At 42.8% G+C, this 26,610-nt stretch overlaps 1 protein-coding gene across 1 annotated transcript in view; it reads right to left on the bottom strand.

Annotated features, from left to right (window-relative positions):
- Positions 1–145: 145 nt before the first annotated feature.
- Positions 146–26,610, bottom strand: part of LOC147693626 (acyl-coenzyme A amino acid N-acyltransferase 1-like) — a 163,004-nt gene continuing 136,539 nt past the window's right edge. The window contains exon 3 of the mRNA XM_086933243.1: positions 146–742. Coding sequence (XP_086789369.1) covers positions 146–742 — 597 coding nt within the window. The remainder of the gene's footprint in view (positions 743–26,610) is intronic.

Here is a 26,610-nt window from a genome sequence, read left to right as displayed (position 1 = left end):
TATTGATTTTTCACTTGGGCAAAGGATCACATTAAAAGTTGGCTGTTTTAAAACCACTCATTTACACATTGTTTGTGCCATAAATTCTCAAGACCAGTTCCCGGAAAGTGTTTTTACCTTTTTAGATTTGATCATAACACAGTTATCAAAGCTTGCTGACCGTGGGGCTTTGTAGGTGGATCCAGAAAAAAATTAGAATTTCTCTCCAGGAATGTTCCTGCGCTTTGCAATGAGCTATGAACTCTCCTCCCAACAGCAACAGCAGTCGGGTATAGGGGGAAGATGTAACGAAGCAATACGGTGAGCCTGTGGGCTGTATTAGGTGGCCAGCACCTGGATAGAAGAGGAGGCGACCGTTCATCTTTTGGTTCCTTTTGAGCCGCGTCAGTGCCTCGTCTGCATAGCATTTGCTGTGGTAGGTCCTATCATCGCCACCCACAATGAACAGTAGGGATCCAGAGGCTCTTTCCACAGGGAGGATACAGTCCAGATGTTCCGCTGCACGTGGATATGCAAACATATCACAGCTTTCCACTGCCCCATAGCTGGTGGTGCGGACAAATTCTGGCTTATGTGGGGACCCTTTGATGTAGAGGTCCCGGTAGCGTAGTGTCATGCCACTGATGATGCTGCTACCATTAATGCATACTGTAGCTGCCACCTGCTTTAGGAATGTCGCCATGGCCAAGGCAATCTCCGCTCCTTTGGAAGTAGCTATCACGCCGACAGTAGGACCCAAGACCTAGAAAAACAAACACATAGCGGTGATGAATATATTGATGAAATTGATGGCAACATTCTGTGATGGTATTTTTTTTTATTTTGTTGCCCAAAATGTGAGGCGCTATCACAAAACTGTTTCCAGATTTTGGCCTTACACATTTCAAGCCGAAGTTGACTAGCCAAGAGTGAGTGGGAGCTGGAATTGAATCCCCTTTAGGAAAAGGGGGTAGATGGTCACTTGTGTTGCAACCTATAAGATGTCAGCCTGTAGTGTAGTTCCTATATTCCCAATAGGCTCTGCGCATTGGAATAATATATCCTATAGATTTGAGGTTGGTTTTAGGTTGACTAGGTCTCTATTGAATATATTAGACTTAATTGTGTGACAGCTAGCTCAGAGGTCACTAGAAACGTTCTCGAATTCACAAGAAGGGATTCGTTTCGTACAACCGCATAAACATGACAACTTTGTTTCCCCAAGAATAAAACTTATCTTCAGAATAGTGGAAACAATAGATAGTTACTTTACTCAGTCAATCATGCATACTTAGTTTCATCAGAGGTGCAGAGAAATAGAGAGACCTGCGTTTTCAATAAAAGGGTTTATTGAACAGTCTTCTTTCTCATGCAAGTAAAGTGAACTGCTACAATCAATACTGGCTGCAAAATATAATGCGTACAGCAAGAAGAGTATTATAAAATAATACTGTAAAAGCATTGTATGGTATGTAATTCATAGATAAATACATACATAAATAAAAAAGGCTAAAAAGTACTCAACTGGTGCTTCTAAAATACGCCTACCCCAATGTACCTAACCTAAGTCTAGTACAAGGGAAGAAGTAAGTGTGGTGTAGCATAGGTTTAGTTTCTTTGCCAATAATCTATCCAAGATTTCTCTTTAGGGTCTAATCAGCTCCGTACCTTGGTTTTAGAATGAAGGGGGTCTGGTATCTCTGTCTCGGGACTCGATTTCCCAACACCCCACGAGGGGAGCTTGGAAATACTGGAGCTGGATTCTCGCCAAGAGAAATGCAGCCTGTTGATCAATGAGTCAGCTGGAGGGTCGGCTTTCTTCGGCACTTGCTGTAGCGAGCTGCATCGGGCAAGCAGATAGTTGAGCTGCTCCGAATCACCATGTGTTTGCTAGAGCAAGTCAGGCATAATAACGTCATCAAAGAACCCCAAGGGAATGGTAGTTCTTTGAAAACTCCATGTGTTCTTGGACTAATCAATATTCAAGCAAGGGGATGTCCCTGACAGCTTAAGCCGATTTTCCCAAGAAATCCTTGTGGCTTTATGGAACAGGTGGAAGTAGCCATGCCTGTATTTGGACGGCATGGGCTATGTCTAAATATGGGTATGATTTCTATGCCTTTATTAGGGCAATGTGAATTGTACCTATATAAGGGCATGAATCGGGAAATTTCGCTCTGATCCTAAATCGCAATACAACAACCACTCCACTTTATTATGTTCGATATTACTAAATTCTAAGCATTGAAAACATATCTAAAGCATGATGTGTAAAAACTCCACCCAAAATATATAAAATGCATTTGAAATGGTTGTACACGAAAATGAGCATATGTGGGGTACGCATTTTTAAAAGCACTGTTTTCAATCAAAGCGTAAAATATGTAATTGGAAATGCTATCTGAATGAATCATGAAATTACATTTATGAAATGGCTCTTAAATACAGAAGAAACAAAGTCGAGACCATTTCATGACAGAATATAAAACTTGTTTTGGTTGTGGACAAGGTCAAATATTTTCTCTTGGAAGTTTTTCAAAGAATTCTTGTTCTCTAAGATTAGTTCTACTTTAAGCAGATTACTGTGTGCCCCAAAAAAAAGTTCAATTTTGGGAAAAAGTCAAATCATAGAAAAATAGAGTTCTAAAGATGGAAGTTTTGTTTTGAAAAGTGAAGGTCGAATACAGAGTCCCATAGAACGCTGTGTGGTAACTTCAAAAGTCATTCTTGTTGTTTGGAGAAAACATCAAATCTAAGCTGGTAAATAATTTGTCTACCACAGTAGGTGACAGTTGGACCACTTTGTTAAGTAAACCCATTGCACAAAAATATGAAGCATCACAGTCAGCGTTAGCTGCATTAGCAATGTTCAAAGGAAATGGAGAGGGTACGTGTGTCTGTCGATCCACGTACCTCACCGTCAGCAGATTGTGTCTGTGAGACCTCAACGAATGCCGTCATCAGGATTGGTAGCTGCTGGAGACAGCACAATGCATGGGCCGTTACTGAACCAAGCAAAGTACCAACATCCGTTGTCAGTGCTGATGGAAGTGTTAGACAGATGTCCAACACGCATTCTTCTCCAAATAGCAGGCATCGTAGAACAGGTAAGATGCAATCTTGCCAGATTAGTTGGAATGATAGAAACCATGAAGTATTCAAATCTCTTAAATGAGCCAGGCCCAGAATCTGTATCATGCGCTCCAGATACTTCATTGCCAGGAGAGTGTTCTCTATGGTAATCTGGGTGTCGCTGGTGACCGGACTTGCCATATCGAAGCAGAAGGAACAAGAATAGTATTCCTGCTAAGGGTCCCAAAATGAGAGGCAGGTCGCCGAACACAGAGTGCACAAAGTTTGGAAATATGCTGAGGACTGCTTCAAATGGTGCTAACAGTCCCGAAAAAATTTCTTAAATACATGTACAATACCACTGGTATCAGATAAGTTTAAGATATGACCTAACATTTCTACGAAATGTACAGGGCAGTTTGTTGATAAAAGGGCATGTATCTCTGCAGAGGACCTTGCAACTTGTAGTTTGTACGTCTCTTTGGACGAGGTCAGTGGCACAGTTTTTTGTAAAAGAATGGCTTTCATTCTGCTTAAAGTATCAATATGAATTGAAGACATGTTCAGTGAAGGCCATAACGGCAACTCCCTGTCAGTCTTGGTTTTAAGAAACAATACTTGCATACAACAAGGGACCCTGGCTGACACAGTTACGAGACATAAAAGTGTACCGCTTAGTGCACTTTTGCATTGTGTACCACCAAGAAATACTTATTTTCCCCCACTCCAACATCTGTGTGTATATGGTAATTCCCAGGTTGACTTTATGTATTCTTTACCCAACCTTTCATACACGTCAGCTGGTATATGTTTCAAACAATATTGAAAATGGAAAATTGTGACAGGCAGAGGGATTATTCCGTGTATTAGCCATTCTGTTGCAGGTTTTTCCAAAACAGTTAATGGTAATCTTTCCAGTTTCTCAATGCTCAGCAATGTATAGTCTGCTCCTCTTTGTACCAAAGTGTTTTGTTTATCTGTAAGGTTAAATACAGAAAACAATGACGTGGTGTTGATTAGACGCCATGGCACATATCCAGAACGGAGATTTTGCAACGTCGAGCCTTAAAGCATTATAGAACGTAATTGTGACTGTCCATGCTGTAGCATGAGCAAGTCCTGTTCCATTATGTCAATGGCAGAGGAAACTATGCTGACCAAAGAATACATTCTGGATGACAGAGTCGTTAACCCATTGTCAACTACAGAAAGAGCTTTCTCTAAATTAATATCATCAATTTCTTGTATTCGTTCTGCAGTCTCTGCTTATGTCGCTTTTCAAGCTTCATTATAAAAGGCGTATATACCAGCATATATAAAATGTTTATGACGTTGTTTCGCAGGACCTTGTAAGAAGTCCCTTAAATCAATGCCATCTTTAAGTAAAGATAAGTGTTATTTAACCTCTGTTAGTGTGGTCTTCTGTAGCCACTCAAGGCACAGTTTTCCTACACTGTATGTTGTTGCTATCCCTGGATGTTGTTTCTGGACATATCTTGGATCTGGCCTAGTTAATGTAAACCCTTGTGTCTTATTCAAGAATCTATCTTGACAGCTGTTTGTGTCTGTTGGCCAGATTAACCATTTTTTCCAATCAGGATCAGTTCTGTTTTTTAGTAAAATTGGTTTTACGTCTACCCCTCCTTCTGTAGTGTTCTTACTATTAGGTGTAGGTGTAGGTATGGACGGTTTGTTCAAATCTTTTATCTTGGCTTGGCCAAGACAGGATATCTGTTGCACAGTGTCGTTCAAAAACATTATTTGTTCAGGGATAATGCAGGCTTGAAATAAAGCTTCTATTCCCTGCACCTACTAGTCTTTTGAGCCCCAGACAGTTTTTGTTTCTATGTTCTGAGCATAAAAGGCCGCATAATACATTTGCTTAGTATTAGTTAACATAATTTTCGTTCCTGTTTTATTAACATTTTTAAAGTAAAACGTTTCCGGATTTGAGGTATTAAAACCTGAGAAGTATGGAAATGTATCAAAGAGTGGTTTTGAGCTACACTTTGGTGGCGTTGGACAGTGTTCCCATTGATTGAAAGTATAAACATTTCTAGGGTTTGCAGATTTGTGCAAATAATGATGACCATAGTGATTATAACAGTACATTTGTTCATAATCTGATGAACCTTCTAAGTATTCATGTTTTGTACATTTTGCAGACATTTCTAAGTCTGACATCATTTTATTAACAGTCTCAAAGTCCCAATCATCAGAAAATGTGCTGGGTGAAACAAAGTCACTGAAGGAAACCTTGAATTGATGTGGAATCTTCAACAGCTCTGCAGGGCCATAGATGTCATAATCAGTTCAGTCCCATGCTATACCACCAGGTATTGGTACGGCTGTGATGTTCACTGATGTCAAGTCTCTTTGTTCACGATGAGATGATTTGTGTGGCTTGAGTAGCAAGTTGATGTTCTTGATTGCTGTGTCCATTTTATTATATTTTCCATTTATCAGCATTCCTAAACTTAATACAAGAATTAGCCAAAGTAGGAGAAAAAGTATGCCTAGCACACTCCAAAATTCAACCCATGGTGGAACCATATAAGTTGTTTCAAGTTCTTGAAAACGTTCTGTTACTTGTTCTTCAAAGGTTTTATTTGCTGATATTGTTACAGGCTCACTGGGATCCTCGGAAAACGTATCAAAGTTAATGAAATAGCCAGAAGCAGTTCTGTCAATGGTAGGAATTGCATCTGGATTACTTGAAATCACTGGAGTTACCATATCCTTTGTCATATAAGTATAGTTAGATGCTACATCATTGTAGACAGGAGTGCCTTGACAAACTGTTATTTGGGTCCTCAATGGTGATGAGTCTCTCAGTTTGAACCTCTTGGATAGTTGCAAGATTTGATCTTCTGCTACATCTTTGGAGTCCACTGGGCCTACTACTTATAATTGGCCACATGATGTGGTTTTACCAGGTCGATAGATACGAACCTGTTCTCCTTTCTTCCAGCAAGGGGCGGCAGTAATACTGTTCTTGATCCGTGGATTGCTAGCACAGGTACTGGTTGACTGTAGAAGGCCCAAATTCCGTCTTATCCGCAATTTGTTCTGTGACTAGATCCCCAATCTTTCGAATCCAGGCATGCCGTGCGGGGACGGGTGGTTCCCCTTCAGTGGTGGTTGACTTCTTCTTGTTTCATTTAATTCCTGCAAAACAGCCAAACGGTCTTTGATATCAAAGGGTTTTTGTTCTACAACTAAAGTGTGACGATCAAGGTCCTGGACAAGCATCCTAGTACCAAAAAGGATTTCGTATGGAGTGACTCCACCCAGAAAATTTCTTGGCAGATTATTTAGACTACGTTGGACACTTATAAGATTTTTGACCCACCCTTCACCCTAGCCTAATACCCTAGATGTTATAGATTGCTTTTTGATTTTGGAAAAGGTGATGGACAGACTTTCTGAATGATGCAGAATACTCCTACCCAGTCAAGAGATCAGGGCTTGATCCATCACCGTTTTTTAGCTCACTGCACCATCCCAGCTCAGAACCTGGCTATATGCAAATTAGTCTGTTCCTGTCCCAGTGCATGATGGGAACAGGGCAAACCAAACTACCAAGCCAATTCTTATCCTGGGAAGGAGACAAGCTTCCGGGGACCGGTTTTTGGCATTTCAGCCGTCGTCGGCCCGGCTTGCTTGAATCCTGATGGTGCAATGAGCTAGGGACTCACGTCTGAGTATACCCTCCCACACTTAGTGTGGATAAAATCAATTTTGGAAAAGGTGATGGACAGAGTTTCTGAATGATGCAGAATACTCCTACACAGTCAAGAGATCAGGGCTTGATCCATCACCGTTTTTTAGCTCACTGCACCATCCCAGCTCAGAACCTGGCTATATGCAAATTAGTCTGTTCCTGTCCCAGTGCATGATGGGAACAGGGCAAACCAAACTACCAAGCCAATTCTTATACTGGGAAGGAGACAAGCTTCCGGGGTCCGGTTTCTGGCTTTTCAGCCGTCGTCGGCCCGGCTTGCTTGAATCCTGATGGTGCAATGAGCTAGGGACTCACGTCTGAGTATACCCTCCCACACTTAGTGTGGATAAAATCAATTTTGGAAAAGGTGATGGACAGAGTTTCTGAACGATGCAGAATACTCCTACCCAGTCAAGAGATCAGGGCTTGATCCATCACCGTTTTTTAGCTCACTGCACCATCCCAGCTCAGAACCTGGCTATATGCAAATTAGTCTGTTCCTGTCCCAGTGCATGATGGGAAAAGGGCAAACCAAACTACCAAGCCCATTCTTATACTGGGAAGGAGACAAGATTCCGGGGACTGGTTTCTGGCATTTCAGCCGTCGTCGGCCCGGCTTGCTTGAATCCTGATGGTGCAATGAGCTAGGGACTGACGTCTGAGTATACCCTCCCACACTTAGTGTGGATAAAATCAATTTTGGAAAAGGTGATGGACAGAGTTTCTGAATGATGCAGAATACTCCTACCCAGTCAAGAGATCAAAGAGACCAAAATTGATTTTATCCACACTAAGTTAGAACGCTGGGACGGAGTTAGAACGCTGGGCGAAGTTAGAACGCTGGGACGGAGATGGCCCGAAATTATGATACGTCCGAGCTCAGTATTTACAAATCGGCTCGGCGGCAGTATCACGCTTTGATTAAACTTGCAAAAAAAGCATACTACCTGGAAGCCATCTCTTCCGCGGACAATAGACAGAAAGAAATTTTTAGGATAGTCAATAGCTACAGGAACCCTGGAGTACTTTCGCAAGACATTCCACCCTCTTTGACTCTTTGTAATGTCATTGCCAACCATTTTGAGCAAAAGATACAGGACATAGTCTGAGATTTTCCTCAACCGGCGCCCCCCCCCTGGATGGGATGAATGGGGAGGACAAGGAAAGAGTCCGGTTTAAAAAGTTTCGCCCTGTGGGGCTAGAGGAGTCCCGTCTAGCCATCCTTTCTAGCAAAGTGGACTCACTGTTTGATCCCTGTCCTCCGCGGTTTCTACAAGCAATATTATAATCGGTGAATCCTATCATCAATGGTATCATTAACACATCAATGGCTACCGCCGAGATACCTAGTGACTGGAAATTAGCTGCCGTTAAACCTCTAAAGAAAAAACCCTCAGCGGACCCGGCAAATCTTTCTAACCTTCGCCCCATCTCCTTAATTCCATTGTTATTTAAACTCACTGAAACATTCGTAAATAAACAACTCACTAAATTTCTAGAAGGTAAATAATATTCTGCATTCCCAGCAGGCAGGGTTTAGGGCCCATCATTCAACAGAATCTGCCCTCCTTTTCACTGTGGAGACCGCGCGGGACGCCATCGACCAAGGGAAGAAAGCCGTACTGATCCTGCTTGATCTATCGGCGGCGTTCGATACTGTGTCACATACCATACTGATCGACCGTCTAGTAACATCAGGGATAGCAGGAACTGTACTGGTGTGGCTAACAAACTTCCTTAATCAGAGGCGGCAAGTTACCGTACTAGGCGAGTTCTGCTCTGAGGAGAAGGTTCTGATGTCGGGGGTGCCGCAGGGCTCCAGTTTGAGCCCTGTACTTTTTAATCTGTATATGGTCCCCCTGATTGAACTAATTTCTTCTTTTCAGATCAGTACGATCTCGTATGCTGATGACACTCAGCTTATCCTAGTACTGGGTAGGAAGCTGCTCGGAGCAGAAGAAAACCTTAAAAACTGCCTCGCAGCCACTTTTGACTGGATGAGGAATAATCATCTTAAGTGTAACTCTGGTAAAACCGAAATTCTGCCATTCGGGCAGAAAAACTTTTTTTCACCCAAACTATGGTGGCCGGAAGATGTAGAAGCCCCCCAAATATCATTGCTGCCGCCCGCAACCTGGGCATCAAGTTTGATGACTCCCTCTCATTTAAGCAACAGGCCGTGACCGTGGCTGGCACTTGTTTTAACATCATTAGAGGTCTCAGAAAATTCTTTGACCTCCTGACACTGGATGCCAGGAAAACGGTGGCGGTTGCACTGATAACATCTAGGCTGGACTACTGCAATAGTCTGTATGTGGGAGCTAATCAATCAGTGCTCCACAGACTGCAGATGGTCCAGCACGCAGCCGCATGCCTTGTCCTCGGCTGGCCAAGGAAGTCGTCCGCCTCGGCCGCGCTCAAAGCCCTCCATTGGTTGCCAATACATAAGCGCATCCTGTTTAAACTGCTGGTAATCACCTTCAGAGCCTTCTACTCGCAAGGGCCTAAATATCTTGCGAATGGTTTCAGGCGCTATGTACCTTTACGGGTCCTTAGGTCATCAAACATGAACCTACTGGTAGTGCCCAGATATAAGCTCTCCACCAAGGGAGGAAAATCCCTTGTAGTCATGGGATCCAGGGCTTGGAACAAGCTTCCTCCAAAATTGCGACAATTCACCACTGAGAGCCAATTCAGGAAAGGGCTGAAAACATGGATCTATACACTCACTGATACAGCTTGCAAAGTCTTAGTATAAGCGCGTAGGACTTCTGAACTCCATCTGTCAGCGGCCTGATCCATCTGGCTACGATACACAGCGCCAAGATTCTCCTTGGAGTGATAGCCGCGCTATAAAAAAGTGACATTACATTACATTACATATTGTAGAAATTCTTGTGTTTTCAAGTAGGGGTCAAAAACGTATTCAACATCTGTTGCAGCAAGAGAGTTAACCCATTGTATCCATCTTGGATGTAAAGCCTTTGCATTCAGAATGCTTGCTTTTGTCACTGTCTCTAAGGCAGGTACAGGATTAGCGACCATTATGCGTTTTCCCTGTGCTACAGCTCTCTCTTTTGCTACTGCATTTTGAACCGCTGTCAGAATTTTTTCTGTAAAAGTGAATTTCATTTCAGCTTGTGTGTACAAGTGTGATTTGTAAGCAATTGGTACTTTTTCTTCTTCATTAAAGGTTGCAAGGTTGCGTACGTTTACGCGTGTCTGTAAATGTGTTGTGGCTAACATGTCTGTTTGCACTGAACGCTAAATTTCTGTGTGTTTTTGAGTCCAATTAGTTGTTTTGAAATCAGGTTTGATTAATTCGTAGAGAGGTTTAACCCTTCCTGCATAATTTAGAATGTAAGTTCTTCCAAAATTTAGGAAACCTAGAATTGACTGTAAGTTTTTCAGCTTTTTTTGAGGTTGGAGCAGCGCACACTTTTCTGGCTGCCAGGCTTTTACCTTCACTTGATAACTTGTATCCTAGAAAAAGGATGTTGAGGTGGGCATATCTTGATTTCTTAAAGTTGAATTTGTACCCTTCGGAGGGGAATCGAAGTATAATCGTATTCACTCTGTCCAAGTGCCTGTCCAATCATCGTTTGTTAGATAGATGTCATCGACATAAGATAATGCCTCATCATCATACGTTTGTAGTAACTCTGTCACTCTAGCTGAAAATAACCCTGGACTATTTTTGAATCCCTGGGGAAGACGACAGAAGTGACGCTGTGTCCCCATAATTGCGAAAGCGGTCAAGTACCTGCTTTCAGGTGCAATGTTTTGACAGAATAAACCGTTAGAAATATTTAATGTTGTTTTATTTTTTTTACGCACAATATTATTCATTAGTGCTGCACTGTGTGCATTTTGTACTGCAAAGGTTTTGCAACAAGAGTTTAAATGTCTGTAGTCCAAAACTAAACGATATGTATTGTCTGGTTTGGAGACAGGAAACAAAGGATTGTTCATTGACGAGGTGCATGTTTCAATCACCCCTTGGTATTCCAGTTGATCTAATATCTCACTGACCTGTTTTTTAGCTTCTTGCTTAACTGGATACTGCCTCTGTGCAGTTGGTTGTACTTTTAACTGGATTTTATGGTGAGGGAAATCATCATCCCATCCTACATGTTTTTTATATAATGCTGGAGCCTGGGCTACAGCCTATTTCCTGGCATAGGTGTATATTAAGTGAATTGGATTATGATTGGAGAAGGCTGGCATAATGATGTCTTCGCCATGTGGTCAATACCTGACAGATTTTGGTGGCCGGTCTTTTTCAGCTAGAAGAATGTCATGACCCTTAGAGAGCTTCTCCCAAAAGAGTGCTCTTACTTTCCTAGTTATGTCCCCCTCCATCCGGAGCGTCACTTCATATAACTTACAGGGGACTCTAACCCTGGTATCGACAGTTTCAACCTGGATGTACTCATTCAAGTCATCTGTATCCAGATGATCCTTCAAGATCTTGCGAGCTATGGTGACTCCTGCTGCACTGTCCAGCATTGTCTGGGCCCACTCCCTGTTCTTGAGTTGTGTCCTCAAGATCCTGTCTGATTTTTAGACCTGCTACCTTCCTTTTGGTTATTTGGGTTTTATTATTTTTTGGAACGTGTTGATCGTCTTTGGACTTTACGCGTTCTTCCTTGTGTTCTGACCGTCCTCTTCTTTCCAATTTCTGTGAGGAAGTCCGAAAGGTACAAGAGGAACGAGTATCAGTATCTTGATATCTATGAGGTTTTTTTTACATTATCACTGTTCCTGAAGTTATACCTCTTTTCAGAGGGCTCCTTTTGAGGAGACCTTCCTGGGGACTGAGAACGCTTCTCTATAGTAGTTTGTTTAGTATTTTCCCACTTCTTTTTGGGAGTAGTGAGAGTGGTTTATTTAAAGATCTTTTCAGGACTTTCTGTTAGTTGGGGCTTGACTGGTTTCCCATCCAAACTATCTCTACCTAGTTCTTCATAGGATTTTTTATTATTCTGGCCAGTTCATATGGTTGCTCATTTACATCAAATTCTCTTAATTTTTGGCGGATCGCCATGGATGCTGCCTCTCCTTTAATATTGGCTAATATTATAGCTGAGACCTTTTAATCGGTTTCAGGACATCTGTTATCACCGCCAAAGACGGATTACCATGTGTTTTTGTGTAGATTGCAGCAAAGACTGTACCCCAAGTGTCGACGTCTTCCAAGTCTGGTGCGATCACCATTGATAAACAGATTGTTAAAATCCTCTGTTTTTCATGAGGGGTAGTATCTGGAAATACTGCCTGGATTTGAGTAATTTTTGAGCTATCCAGAAAGGAATTTGTTCCCTTTTTTTCTGGCAATTTACCAATGACTGATTGTATAGTCTCTGGTGTGATTTGTTTTGTGTTCCCCTGGTGAGGGGTTTATTGTGGAAACCTTGTAGGAGGTTGGACTGTTAGAGTCCGCATGACATATTGAACCAATTGTCCATGTATTTTGATTAGCTGTATTAGTTGAACTAATAGTTCTGCACCTGACATTTCTTCAATGGCAGGGTGTGGTGTGTAGCTGGCTAGTACCGACCATGTTGCTCCTGATCTACCTAGTGGACTGAGCCTGGTAATGTGATTTTGATCTTGTAGGGCAGCTTCAAACTAGAGAGCATGCTCTTGGTAAGTTAGTGGAATTTCAACATCCTTGTGTGTTTTCTCCAACACAGAGTGTTTTCTGTTGGAGATTCCTCTTCTTTGTAGAAGTGAAACACATGTGATACTGCATTTGCTTCACTATTCATGTGCCTCTAGGACAAAAATTACCCTACCACCTCTTTGCTATAAGCTTTATAGTGATGGTTTTCTTTATTTTTTCCGGGATGATTATCGCATCCGGGTCGTCTTGTTGGAAACCTGTGACGTCTAAACCCAGTTGGGCTGTAGCCCCACCGTTCTGGCTTTCAGTCATTTTGTTGGCTGAAAGTCTGCAGAGCAAGTTTCAAGGAAACAAAGATAAGGTGCACAATATTTTGGAACACTGTATTCTTCAACGTTGAATCTAACCAAAAACGAATACATAGGATTTTCGTCCAACTCAGTTAGGGCGGATATTTTATCCTTTTACCCACTCCAGACGTCTATTGGAGTATTTTAAGGGAAAAAGAGGTCTCTGTGAAAATGGCTGAGTTACTCTAGCATCTAGCGTTAAATTAGTACCTTACCAAACGTTGGGCGCCATGTAGTGTAGTTCCTATATTGCCAATAGGCTCTGCGCATTGGAATAATATATCCTATAGATTTGACGCAGACTTAGGTCAACTAGGTCTCTATTAAATATATTAGACTTAATTGTGAGTGCCAGCTAGCTCAGAGGTCACTAGAAACTTTCTCGAAATGCACAAGAAGGGATTAGTTTCTGACAACCGCATCAACATGACAACTTTGCTTCCCCAAGAATAAAACGTATCTTCAGAGTCATGGAAACAATAGATAGTTATTTTACTCAGTCAATTGTGCATGCTTCGTTTCATCAGAGGTGCAGAGAAATAGAGAGACGGGTGTTTTCAATAAAAGGATTTATTGAACAGTCTTCTTTTTCATGCAAGTAAAGTGAACTGCTACAATCGTAATACTGGCTGTAAAGTATAATGCGTACAGCAAGAAGAGTATTATAAAATAATACTGTAAAAGCATTGTATGGTTTCTAAACCATAGATAAATACATGCCGTTTCGAGCCTCGCAGGCAGTGTTGTACTTTGGACTTTGCTTTGTCCTGATGCTGAGGTGGCCCTGTGGGTGCTTCCTGATTTCTACAAACTCCTTTTCACATTGCATCGATCTATCTAAAGACATTTCATCAAGTGATCTTATATGTGGAACTTTTTTTGTTTTGGTCTTGTTTACGTTTAGTAAAGATCATTTATTTTTCTAAACCGCTGTGTTGTCCGTTCGTGGGGTTATCACTATATTATTGTGAGTGTTGGTACAAATACTTCACGCATTGCCTTTGGGGATAATCCAGTCTGCTTGAGACAAGCTACCGAGGAAGTGAGGAGGGGTTATCAACATGCATATATCTCCCTTACTCTGACTAGAAGCAAGGGTCCTGTTTGGTCTAAAGTGCCTACCTCAGCCAACTAGAAACCCCCATTTATAACATCCACTGAAAGACAGAAACTACCACTACTTTCATGCAACAGAATGCAGCAAGACACCTTGCTGAGCTGCATTAAAGGGAGTGAGCAGGAATGCAGCATATTTAACATTGTAACATCGTATGGCACATTCCTGTACTTTCCTTGCACTGTAGCACAATGTACTGCCTTCTGCCAACACACGCACCCTCGCATCATGGTGCACGGGTGCCTGTGTTGCAGGCCACATTGTTTTTGTGCAGAAAGGGGTACCTCCGGGCACAAAAACAATCCTCATAGGCGTTTTGCAGAAAGCATCACACATAGAAAGAGGACAAAACTAAGAGAAATAAAGATATTTCTCCTGATTACATCTCTCCTGGTAAGGAGTAGCAAGCATTTCCCACGTCTACCACTAATTGCAAATCTAGGAATGCAGCAGAATCCATGTGTGGATGTGTGGGAACATCTGTGCTCCAACCAAAGAACGTCTCCCTGAGGGGCAGTAACACAAGGAAGCAACTTGCATTACTTTAGATTTACCAAGCACTGAAAGACCACACAAGGCAGCCTTGCGTAGCTCGGTAAATCTGCCTTTGTGCTACCTTGCGTGAAGCAAGGGCAACGCAAGATTATGATAATTCTGGTGCTTGATGAATAGGAGTAAGCTTGCCAGACTGCAGGGGTCTGTCACTGCTCGGCCTCTCTGGGTTCCTTCTATGATGGAACATGTTAATTCTGTGTGCATAAAGTACAATTGGTATACCCATTAAGTGGTCGTGGTTATGCCTAGTCTGCTGCACCCAGCAGGTACAACTTTCCTCATTACGGTCTCATGATTTGTAAAGCTGTTTTTCTAAAAACTACTACCTTGCACTAACAAAAAACAGAACTTCAATTATAATGACTCCAGACCTCCAGCACCATTTTCTTTTTGCCCTTTCACGAGCCATGTGGGTTAGCTCTTAATGTCATGTCTCAGTTCAATAACGTTTAACTGTGTTCTAGAGCTGGCACAGCAACCTCCACAAGCTGTTCCAAGTGAAAATGTGCATTAAATCAAGGTTGCACCTGGATGTCTTAGCATAATCGCACATGATGTAACAATATTTGTGCCGGTAGATGGTGTTCGTGAAAAGCTCCATTTTGTAGAATTCTGAGGGATTTTCGATATGTATTAATTTGCAACGGTTTCACTCTAAATTCTGATTGAAGTCCTTTGTTCAGAACCCTACAAAAGTGTGCACTTTTGCAAGCATAGAGAGAACCCTTTCCTTACTAACCCTTGAAGGCTTATCTAAGCCAGCTCTCTCCCATTTAATTATTTGAAATTCTCTGACCTGAACCTTACTAATTTCTTTGATTGATTTCTTTATTTTAGCTTTTTTAGAGTTTAGGGTGGGTATATGCATTTGTGTGGCAAGGTAATTTTTAGACTTTAGGGTGGGTGTAGGTTTTTGAGTGGTTCATCTTTTGCTTGATTATGCCTTTCAGAAAACAAAGAAGGTATGCAGTTCCTTAACGAGAGAGCACAAGAGGCAGAGAAGAGGATAGGACAGTCCACTACCCTGAGCCTATGGTAGAGACAGGGTGTCTCCCAATTTGGGAAGTGCGACCTTCACACACCCGGCTGGGTGTCATGCTTCATCATAGGGCATGATGCTCATTAGCCTGGCGCTGCAATGCCTGATGGGCACCCAATAAGGGCTATTTTTTACCCCAGGCCATTTAGGTGCAGTGCAAGTATGGGGCCCTACGGTGTAGATGTGAGTGATAAGTGTGCAGGGAGAGTGTGGAGAAGGTTACAAACGGGTTAAGTGGTGCTCTAAATCCAATTTAATTAGCGAGCCCGCTGTTCCCAATTACAGTGGAAAATGTGAGTCACCGCTGAAGTAATGATCAGTAGTGGCTACGAGTTGGAGGTCGACCTGGTTCATGCCCAATGTGTCCGGGGATCATGTGACAATTCTTCAGGACAAAAATAAGTATACTATCTACACAGTGTTTGGTTCATAATTAGTATCACCAAGCACTCAAAACAACCTACCAATGAGGTACCTTAATTGTAGGTCAACCTAGAGAAAATGATAAAGCTTATGGGTCACAACACTGTAAATGGTTGGTTGGCACAGTTCTAATACAAGAAAGCCTCTTCAAAGACGCATGATTAATTTGGTTAGTATAAATTGTAAGTGGTATTTAAAGTGGGATGAAAAGGAGGTGCAATGGCACACATGAAGTGCATCCAAAGTTGCAACTGAGTGTGGTGGCAAAACAACAACTCTGAATGTATGGATTCAAAAACACTCACCCAAATTGGGCGGACAACTAGCTTCTTCAAACTGAAAGCAGAGGGTACGCTAACATTATTAACAATCTGGTGGAGATGGAAAAGTGGGAAAGCACAGTACAACAATAATTCATTAAAAGTAAGGAGAGGGGCGCTGTCCGGGACATTGCCGATCTGAGTAAGGTTTATTTTAAAGGTACTCAGGCCATGGTAGCACTGAGTATTGTCCTCCAAGACAAAGGTGTACTTACAATTCAGTAGTGACCGAACCTACCCCGCACTCCACCGGTTTGGAAGAGAGGCGGGTGGTGTGGTTATCCGTTTTAAATAACTGCAGCAGGCGTGATATGTGTCAGCGTCCCAGAAGTGCCAGAAGACATCAAGACATGAGGAAGGGGTACCAAAAACGTCAGATAGATTGTTAGATATATAGATACATTTATTAGCATAGCTAGTTATTTGCAGAATTAGTTAAAATCATTGCAATTCATACAAAAACATAAAATCACTTTCCGCTCTTAATTTAAAAGAGTTCATGATTATTTTTTCCTGTTTTTTTTTTAAAAAGGAAAAAGTATGAAGTTCATAGCTAACACAGCGGAGGTTCATGGGTGATATCTGCCGGTAGAATTGAGTTTATCTTAATCAATAATTTTACAAATCGGGCGGCCATCTGAGCTGAGTCCCCCTTCATACACTCCTCTTGGGCTTCTTGGCATGTCCGCACATTGAGAATTCGCCAGATGGGGCGCAACCAAAAAATGTGAAAGGGGAGTAGGATTCTACAGATACACAAACGTGTTTTAAGTTTTCTTCCCCGTTGTTGCAAAAAAGACACTGAGAGGGCGTATCTACCTTGTACCTCTGTCCATGCTTATAGGCCATCAGGGGGATGATGCCAAAGCATAGTCTAATTAACTTGTGATTCACCAATGGCTTTATAGGGGATGACAGATAATGTGGTATGGTTTTAAGATAATAGATTTGCCATGGGATAGATTATTCACGGCTGAAGCATCGCATTCCACTGAAAGAATTTCTGCTTGTTTAATCAAAACTTTAGTAGCCACCCCTTGCCCATACTTCATGAGCTTCTAGTATGTCCAAGCAGAATATTAAAAATGTATTCCAGGAAGTGCTGGCGTTGTTTAACAGTGAAAGTAAAGTCCGGGAGGAGTCCCGGAAACCAAATGCACTGCGTGTATCACTCACACGAGTGGAAACATATCTGCAGTATCAAATGAAAACAATATAATTCGAATCACTTTTTCAATTTCAAGATGATAAACATACATTTAAACATTTAAATGTCTTGTATGGCAAATATCAACTTCGTAGCTTGGTTGCTCAATAAAGTTTTATTGAGTGTTCTTCACTGAATTTGTTAAACATTCACAAAGTCGTGACACGAAGAGAACATATGGAATCACACATCCCAATGCATTTCGGGCATTTGTCTGCCCTTCGTCAGGGGAATCTACAAAATAATAATAATATACATTACTACCCTGTAGGCAGTATATTTGCGGCTGTACATTCAAGGGGGGCAGGATAAGTAAATTCCATGCTGCAATAAGGTGTTGATAGAACCCAGTCAAAGAATACCAAAAGTGTGAGGAACTGGACACGATGTGATGTTATCAGCAACCCTATGTCCAACAACAAGAAGCAAACTGTGTATGTGAAAACGCTAAGTAAAGGTACATAGATTTCAAAGGTGCTAAGGAAACCCTATGTCCAACAACAAGAAGCAAACTGTGTGTGTGAAAACGCTAAATGAAGGTACATAGATTTCAAGGTTCTAAGGAAATCCACAATGTGCTGCCGAAAGTGAAGGGACTCGTAAGAAAAATATGTGCAACCTAGGTAAAATGTGCTTACTCCGTGTCGATACAGAAGCACTTAGTCGTTCACGTAGGGGGAGTCATCCTAGTAGCGTTATCTATGCGTGAGAAACCAACATTAACTGGGTTAAGGAAATGCTAAATGGCATGATCGTTCGTTACAGACCCTCAAAGGGAAGTGCAACATGAAAAGACTCACCCGTATGAATCCGGTTGCGGTTCACAGAGAAAGTGCAAGTAAGGCGTCTCTGCAAAGAAAAGTCGCGCTTAATTGAAAAAAGTGAAACGGAGAAAAGCGTGACGGAAACGTGCAATGTTAGATAGATCACCCACCTCGTCAGCGAACGCTGGGTGCTGTGATGCCGGCAAAGTGACGGGTTGTGTCTAAGAATGGGAGTTTCAATCTTAACTCCCAAGAGGGAGTTAAGATTGAAACTCCCAAGAGGGAGTTAAGATTGAAACTGTGTTTGATCAAGGAGAATCGTGTCTTCTGTGTATTGCATTGACTGGATTTTAACAGTTGCTATTCTTGGCGGGAAATCTCGAAGGCAGGCCAGCCACTCCCGCAAATCTGCAAGGAACAAATTAAAGAGTACAGGAGCCAAAATGCATCCCTGTTTTAGGCCTCTGTTGGTCATGATAGTATTTGTTGTAGACCAACCAGTAGACACTTTTATTTTGACCCAAGTATCGGAATAAAGAGTGATGAGGACATTCAATAGAGTTTGCGGGATGCCACATTTGAACAATGTTTCCCAAAGCCTGGGGCGGACAACCCTATCAAATGCCTTTTGAAAGTCAATAAATCCCAAGAATAGTGATTTTCCCTTTGTTGAAAGAGTATCCTCATCATGTGGGCTAAGCAGATCAGATTGTCCTCGATGTGACAGCTCTTTTGGAAACCGGTTTGCGTAAAATGGATTCGTTTTCGGTTTTTGCCCAGCTGGTCAGTTCAAGAAGGGCAATCATCCGATAGTTATAGGGATAGACCGCTGGCCTTTTTTGTGGATTGGGACGAGGAGAGAGCCTTGCCAAGAATTAGGTATGGGTCCGCCCATTCTGCACGTCTCAAATAGGGGTGCCATGAGCGCTACCCACTTGTACGTAGAAGCCTTATATATCTTTGTTGGTAACCCATTTGGGCCCGGGGCCCCTCCTGGACGCATATGCTTTATAATAAGTGCAATTTGTTTAGGGGCTATCTCGATAATGGGTAACATTCCAGTATGAGGATTAAGGGGAGTAGGGCTGTGATAGTTAGGCCAGTTGTGTCTGTCGGGCTCAACTTAAAGTACTTTAAAATGAGCCTCCCAATCAGTGGGGGAGATATTTGTTGGGGGGGTGGTTGGTCCGATCTAATAGTCTTATTTACCCAGCTCCAAAATCTCTTTTGATCCTTTGATTTTATAATTTCATAGGCAATTGTCCAGTGCTGTTCTTCTTTTATTCTCTTATACTTAACTTTGCCTTCCTATACTCTTTATGTGTAGTCAATAGCTTCTCTCGTATTTGTAATCCATGTTGTTGTATGTGCATTTGCGCAATAAGTTGTTTAATTTGTGTTTAATAGTCAACATAGCTTGCTTTTGCTCACTAAGTAGGGGTATAGTTGGGGGAATTATTTGAGCTTTTAAGTCTCTGTAGATAGATTTTTCTTAAGGTCCTCCACTACCTGTGCCCACTGTAGTGTCGTCAGCTGGCCACTCAACTCATGGTTCAAGTTTTCCAAGAAGTCAACTCCCTTCCCTTCTCTTCAATTGCTTCTTGTTGGACCAGGGTCCACCATAGTTTTCTAATAAGTTCCAATATTGATTCTGCCTCAATCGAGTGATTTTTTGGGCGGGAGCTCTGCTTGGATAGAACTTTGCTTGTTAGGACGGCATGGTCACTTTCCAATGAGGGGGTTACCACAAATTCCTGAACGAGTTGGAAGTGTGCGACCGAGATCCATATGTAGACCAAGGTAGCCATTCTGAAGGGGTATACATGGGTATAGGCAGCGGGCGAATCTAAGTCCAGTCTACCGTTTAGAATGCGGAGCCCTAGTTTATGGACACTGCCACCTTTGCCCCTTGGTTATTCTTCCATTGGTGCTGGCACCTTATTTCTGGGATAGCCCACATTTGGTTGTCCAGTAAGAATAGGAGGGAAGCATCCAGGCCTGTCTCCATTTGGTTAGCATTAACATCTCCCATTACTAGCCACATATCGTTTGGGAAGTGGACGAGAAGATCTCTCATGAAAGGGAGGATTTTATTCAGGGTTAACTCTCTCTTGAATTTAGATGGATGTAGATAGATACAGCCAAGGATAATAGTTTGTCATTTCAAAATACTTTTTCCCAGCAGTTGTGACTGGATTTTGATAAACATTTAATCGCCTTGTCTTTTACAGATTGGGAAGACCTTTACCGCCAAGTTGTTCTTCAGTGATTAATATACCTCCTGACGCATGACTGCCTACCTGAGATGCTACTGCAGTGTAGTCCTCCCAGATGATAGTTTGCAAGGACCAAGTTTCTTGCAGAGCAATAATGTCATAGATTTTCAAAAAAGAGGTCATTAATCTTTCAACATTTTCCTTTGTTAGACCTCGGATATTCCAGGAACAGATTCTAAGATGGTGAGCAGTATCTTCACTGGTTTTGTATCCAGTCGAGGTGTTATGTACTTCACCCTAAAGCCTGGGAGAGCCAAGACCAGTCTTCAGAGTTGTGTTGTTTTAGCGCACACTGGCGGGAGCCGCCTCCTCTGGATGTTGTTATTTTTAGCGGGTTCTTTTTCCAGGGTATTGTTTGGGTGCCCGCTAGGGAGCCACACAGAACTGAAGTAGGCAACTAGCTGGTTATATCACTGTTAGGCAAGGTTAGACTGTTGATATCTTTTGAGACATTAGGGGTTCTGTCCTTTAAAAAAGCAGGGTACTTAACTTTGGTTACAAGACTAGTCTGGATGCCACAGTCGCCCAAACGATCTTTGTTCATCAGTAGGGCTGAGGCTATATCTTTACTGTAAAGGGTTACTACCGTGGTCTCATTTATTTGGCCCTGTTCTGGGGCGATAAAGGCAACATTTTCAATGTCTGTTGTTTTTATAGTTTCTAGTCCTGGGAGATGTGAAAACAGGTTTAGGAGGTTTCCTCTATTGAGGATGTCCTATTTCCCTGGGGTAGATACTCTGGATACGACGTACATTTTCTACCTTCTTGGGGTGATTGGATTGTTTCAGAATCGCTTAATGCAACTGTATTTTTCTGATGTAAGAGTTTTATTACTGGCTCATTCTGGTTTGTTTACTTTAGAGCAGCGCAGGCTTACCTCATAAGGTACTACTTTTTCTTTTATGCTCTGTTGGGAGGGGGGCACTATTTTGAGGGAATTCAATGGCTTCTCATTTTGTTTCTTTCCAGGGCCATCTATAAGATTACCTTGTATGGCTATCTCCTCTGTGGCTTTTCTTATGTTTTAGCCCTCTTTCTCATTTTCACATAACTGTTGAGTTGCTACGGCTTGTGGGTTTGTAGAGGAGGTCCAAGCCCATGGGCTTTCTCACACCATGTTGAGTGGAGTGTCCGTTGCTTGATGGCTTTGTGGTTTCTCCAGAGTCTTTGGGACTTCTCCACAATGGCTATTGATTTGTTTTTTTTTCCCTATGGTTTTCAGTAGTCTCTTTTGGACTGGGCACGGTGCATTGAGTGAGTTTGGGCTTACATTGACCCACAATTTGAGCTACAATGGTTTGTTCTGGAGAGCGAGTGGCTAAAATTCCTCCTCTATCAATGTTTTTGTGAGATACAGAGGCTGCATTGGCTTTCAATTCATTGTCATAGGATCTGAGCCAGCGTAATAGCACTCTGTTCTTTTTCCAGGTGTTGTTTAATTTCTTTAATCTCTTCTTGTTTTTCCTGGACAGATGTTGTTCATCGGTGGGGGGGGGGGGGGGGGGTGCAGCTAACATCTTAAATGGCGGGGGAGTGGGGCAGATTATCAACGCCTGTTGCAGTTTTAGGTTGTAGGTAGTTACATGAGTGACATTTTCTTGAGTGGAATTATCAGCGCCATTTATTATGTATATTTTATTTGGGGTGGATTTGAGGTCTTGTTTATCAACGGTTTTCAGGCATTTGATCTGGTGCTCTTGTATGATAATAGTCTGGTGCTCTAGGCAATCATGTGACTGGGTTCTTACTTTGAGGTCAGTCTTATTGTCCCCCGGGGTGCTCTTCACTGTAGAATTGTTGTTTACTTAAAGTGGGACAGTGTGAGTACTGGCCCAATGATGGCTGAGAAGGAGTTATTTTCAGCATACATCTGCATGTCTCATTCATCAGGTCCTCTATTAAAGTGGACATTATTTCCTCTAGTTTCAAATCTTTTTAATATAAGATTACAGTTACACCCGCTGTTTTGCCTTGACGCTACGTTATTTTGGGCTCTGCATATCAGGGAGTTTAATTGGTCAAGTTTAATGTAAATTTTGGTTATTAAACCAGCTATCAGCTGTAAGATATTTAATTGGGCATCCAGTTTGTCTGCATGAATATGAACCGCACTAGCCATTGAATTCAGGGATTGGTTGGTATCTGAGAGTAGCATCTCAACCTTGTGTAGTGGGTATATGGAATGGCTCCCTAATCCGGGGTTCTGTGCATAGAAGATCACAGACCTTACTTTGACAATGTTGGGGAGTTAGGTTTGAGTTTATAGGGCTACTAGTTGAGCATGATGGCTTACTTTCGTGAAGTTTATTTAAGTTTTGGTGTGAGTTTTGTTGTTGGTTGAAATCATCGTGGCTGGATCTACTATTGTTTGTGAACATCCGAGGAGTGTTAAATTGGCAACCCCTAGCACTAGACTGATGTGGGTTCTTAGGATCGTTTTTAGGCAATTGCCCACAGGATGCTGATGTTGGTGTAGGTGCAGGGAGCGGAAAATCAAACTTAAACTTTTGGGCACCGGGCTGCAATGTACCATTGGATTTGAATGCTTCGGTTTCGATGGGCGATGGGCTCAATAGGCTTATGATTTGTGATGCAGACCTTACTAAGCTGGTAGACGAAATCTAAATTGGTGATTTTAATGATTTCTGAGCTGAATTGTGGATTGAGGCAAGGGCTTTGATCTCTCGAGGGTCCAGAAACACCAACCGTTCTGCTGTTTCTTGATAAGCCCTGGCTATCTCCAAGTAGACTTATTTTTTCGCAAGTCATCCTGATAATTTTCTTGAGATGTCCTTCAAGGGAGGAGAGAAGCTAGTTGTAGAGGTACTGGGACCCGCACATGAATAATGATTTCTGGGTAAAGAACAACCGGGGGAAATGTACTTATTCAACATTCCTCACATTGAGTATGGGAATTTAAGCTCTCAATACTTGTGGGGAGGATTTCTTGCTTGTGCATTTTGGCTTGTTTAACAGGCCATACATTACAAAAAGAATAACTGTGGGTCAACTATGTGTCTATATGTGTCGAGATGACTCGAAGTGTACTCTGAGTGTGTTAGTAGAGCACACAACAGGATATCACACTATATGGGAAGATATCCATCAGTTACTCTCCCTTTGCCGCCCTTTCATCATTTGAACCACTTCCCAAGTGGAGAATCTTTGTTGTTGCCACCAGTTATGGGAATGGCTACTGTTGTAAGGTAAGGGACTTAAAGGGGAATAGTATTAGTAACTGAAAGCAGTGCAATAAAGGGTTGTGAAAAAAAAGAAAATGTGCTCTATAATAAAATTGAATAGTGAACGCAAAAATATTTTATTCTGGTTCCGTCCACTTCCAAGACTAAAAACAGTTCAGTGCAAGATAGCCAGTAAGTAAACCTAAAAGTTACTGGCCCGGTGTTATGGTCGACATGTTTCTACGGTAGTTTAAAGATCTCAAGGTATATCCCGCTTCTTCAGGACCTATGTCTTTTGCTACTGCTCCAAAGTGAAATATAAAAATTGATACAGATATCCCCTGTTCAAACCTGGTAGTCCTCCTCTAACGCAAGAGGAACGTGCCTCTCCTCGCCTGGCAACAGCTCAGGAAGATAGTGCACCGCTCTGCCCGTCGGTACACTCTGCAGCCATCTGGGCTGTATGGGGAGGCCGCCTAAAGTAGTCTCTCGTGTCACCTGTGACTCTGGTGTCACAATCATTCTGATTGACTGACACCCGCAGGACCTGCTTGATATGGTCATCTCAGGCACTTCATACACTTCATGCTCCTCCAACTTTCCAGCAGATTGAGATGGAGCCTGATTCCCTCGTCTTCCTACTTTGGAATATAACATTTTGGCTTTCTGTCGTTTGGCGGTCTTGTATGGCAGATGGAAGTCTTGCAACTGCGCTTCTTATTTGCATTTTTCCCCGTAGTTATAACTGGGGGTTTCCTTTTACTGAGGAGCTACTTAACTCAGGCGCTGGGCCCACATGCTCCCTCCTCTTTGCTCTGCTTCAAACTTGCGGCTAGGTAGCAATTAGGCTCTGAAGTCCAGGGACCAAGAGCCCCATAGTTCGAAATACCAGGGAACACCCAGTGTCCCTTGGGTTTAAATTAAAAGTTTGAAATTATAATGGCTAGCGGTGATGATTGAGCGATTGTATAGTTAGACAAAAAGACCATGGCACAGTGAGGGGAACAAATATCTGGCCGGCAGACTGGCTTTAAATACGGTGCTGTGCGGGACAGGCATGTGTGCAGCGCTCGATCGCAGATGCTGGTGCTTTGGGAGGGGTGTCTCAGGACTTAGTTCTCACCTTTACCATCTCACAGTCCCCCAGTATCTGCCTGCTCTCCGTCTGCTGCTCTTCCTCTGCTCCTGCTCTGACTGTTCCTCTGTTCTCCGCTCTCCGAGTTTACTTCTGCTTGCTACTGACAACAGGAACCAGTGATGTACATAAGAACAGATTTTTAGCAACAGACCTGTGGTGAAAAGTCAAGTGCTTTTGTGTTACACGTCCACAGGAACCTTCTGCAAATTGGTAAGCACTAGACTGACTCCAAGGCTCCCTTGGTAGCAGTTGCTCCTGCTCTTGGGGATTACTCCGCACTTCTGCACCCCTACCGCACCACCGCACCACCACTGCTCACCGCTGCGCAACGCCTGGCGCAGAGCGCCACCTCTACCCATGCTGAAGCTGCTGCGGGCCATGGGTTGTGGTTGCCGCTATGGGGCGCAGGATATTCTGGGCACTTCTGAGAGGCAGCCCCCACTGGCCCTCTCCGGAAGATCACGGCCTCACGGAGCGCTGTACTCCCAGGCGCGAAAGGGATAGGTGCCGTGCTCTCCTTCGTTCGAATGGCGGCAAACTAGAAAACCAGGTCTGGAACACTCTGGACTGATGCCTCAAATTCACTCATTGAGATTGGCGCCATGTTGGGTAAAGGGACTGGCAGGCAGGGTACTATTGTTGAAAGGTAGTGTAGACTAATAAAAGAAAAAAAAGAAATAGCTATTTTTAAACATGTGTTTTTATATGACTTATTATTCTGCTTCGTGTGCATTATATTATATTGAAAAATTGTGCTCTGTGCTACTATAATCTATGTGTTTTTTAGATCGAATAAAGCATTTTGAATTGAATTGGGTAGTATCAGATTTTTTAGGGCTTATGGTGAGTGTATGCTTTTGGGTGGCAAGGGATTTATTTATTTATTTGTTTTTTTTATTTTTTATTTTGCAGAGAGAAAAAGAAAAAAGGCAAAGGAAAGTATACAAGCGACAGTCCCGCATTGTTCCCCTCACAGGGGGCATGGGAATAGGCATAATAGGAGGCAAAAAGGAGGCAGCATAGTGTGTCATTAAAGTTCAGTTCGAAGAGTCAATGTCTGATGGTGAACATATAGGGAATCGAGAGCAGTCCCCTTCCCAATTTCCGACTGGTAGCAGCCCTGCAAAGAGGGGTGACAAAACCTAAGGGAGGGAATCAGTGCAGCAGAAAGACTAGAAAATCTGACAGCCTCCATAGGCCATGCGGTGTCGCAACAGGTAACGAAAACAACTGACCCCCCACCCTCCCTCCCCCCCAGGTGGTGGCGACGACTACTCACAATCAGTCCCACATTCACACAATCTTATTAAATCTGGAAAAGGTGGAGAGCGCGCACTGCGGACGGGCAGATCGCAGATGGTAGACCTTGTGAGAGGAAGCGGACTAGAGGAACCCAGCGGAACAGGAAATTCTTAAAGTTTCCCAGGAAGATGTCTGCCATTCGCTCCATGCTCAGTAATCTCCATAGTCTCGCGTGCCACAGGGATATTGCCGGAGCATCCGGTTTCTTCCAGGCTGCAGCTAACGTGAGTTTGGCGGCTCCGAGGCAGAGCCATAGGATATGTTTATCCGCTTTTGTTTGATGCTCCAACGCTGGGTCACGGAGACCCAGTAGGACATGAGCTACTGAATCAGGTATCGGATAGCCTAGAATGTCTTTGATGTGGGACAGAATTTCATCCCAGAATGGGCGGATGATCGGGCAGTCCCACCAAATGTGGCGGAAGTCCCCCAACAGACCACAGCCCCTCCAACACCTGTCCGAGGAGGCCGGAAATATTCGATGTAGCTTGGACGGGTACAGGTACCAATCCAGCATGGTTTTTAGGTGGGCCTCT

Source organism: Lissotriton vulgaris, chromosome 8, assembly GCF_964263255.1.
Source record: "Lissotriton vulgaris chromosome 8, aLisVul1.2, whole genome shotgun sequence".
In the NCBI taxonomy this organism is placed as follows: domain Eukaryota; kingdom Metazoa; phylum Chordata; class Amphibia; order Caudata; family Salamandridae; genus Lissotriton; species Lissotriton vulgaris.
This window is presented reverse-complemented; position numbering and strand designations above follow the sequence as displayed.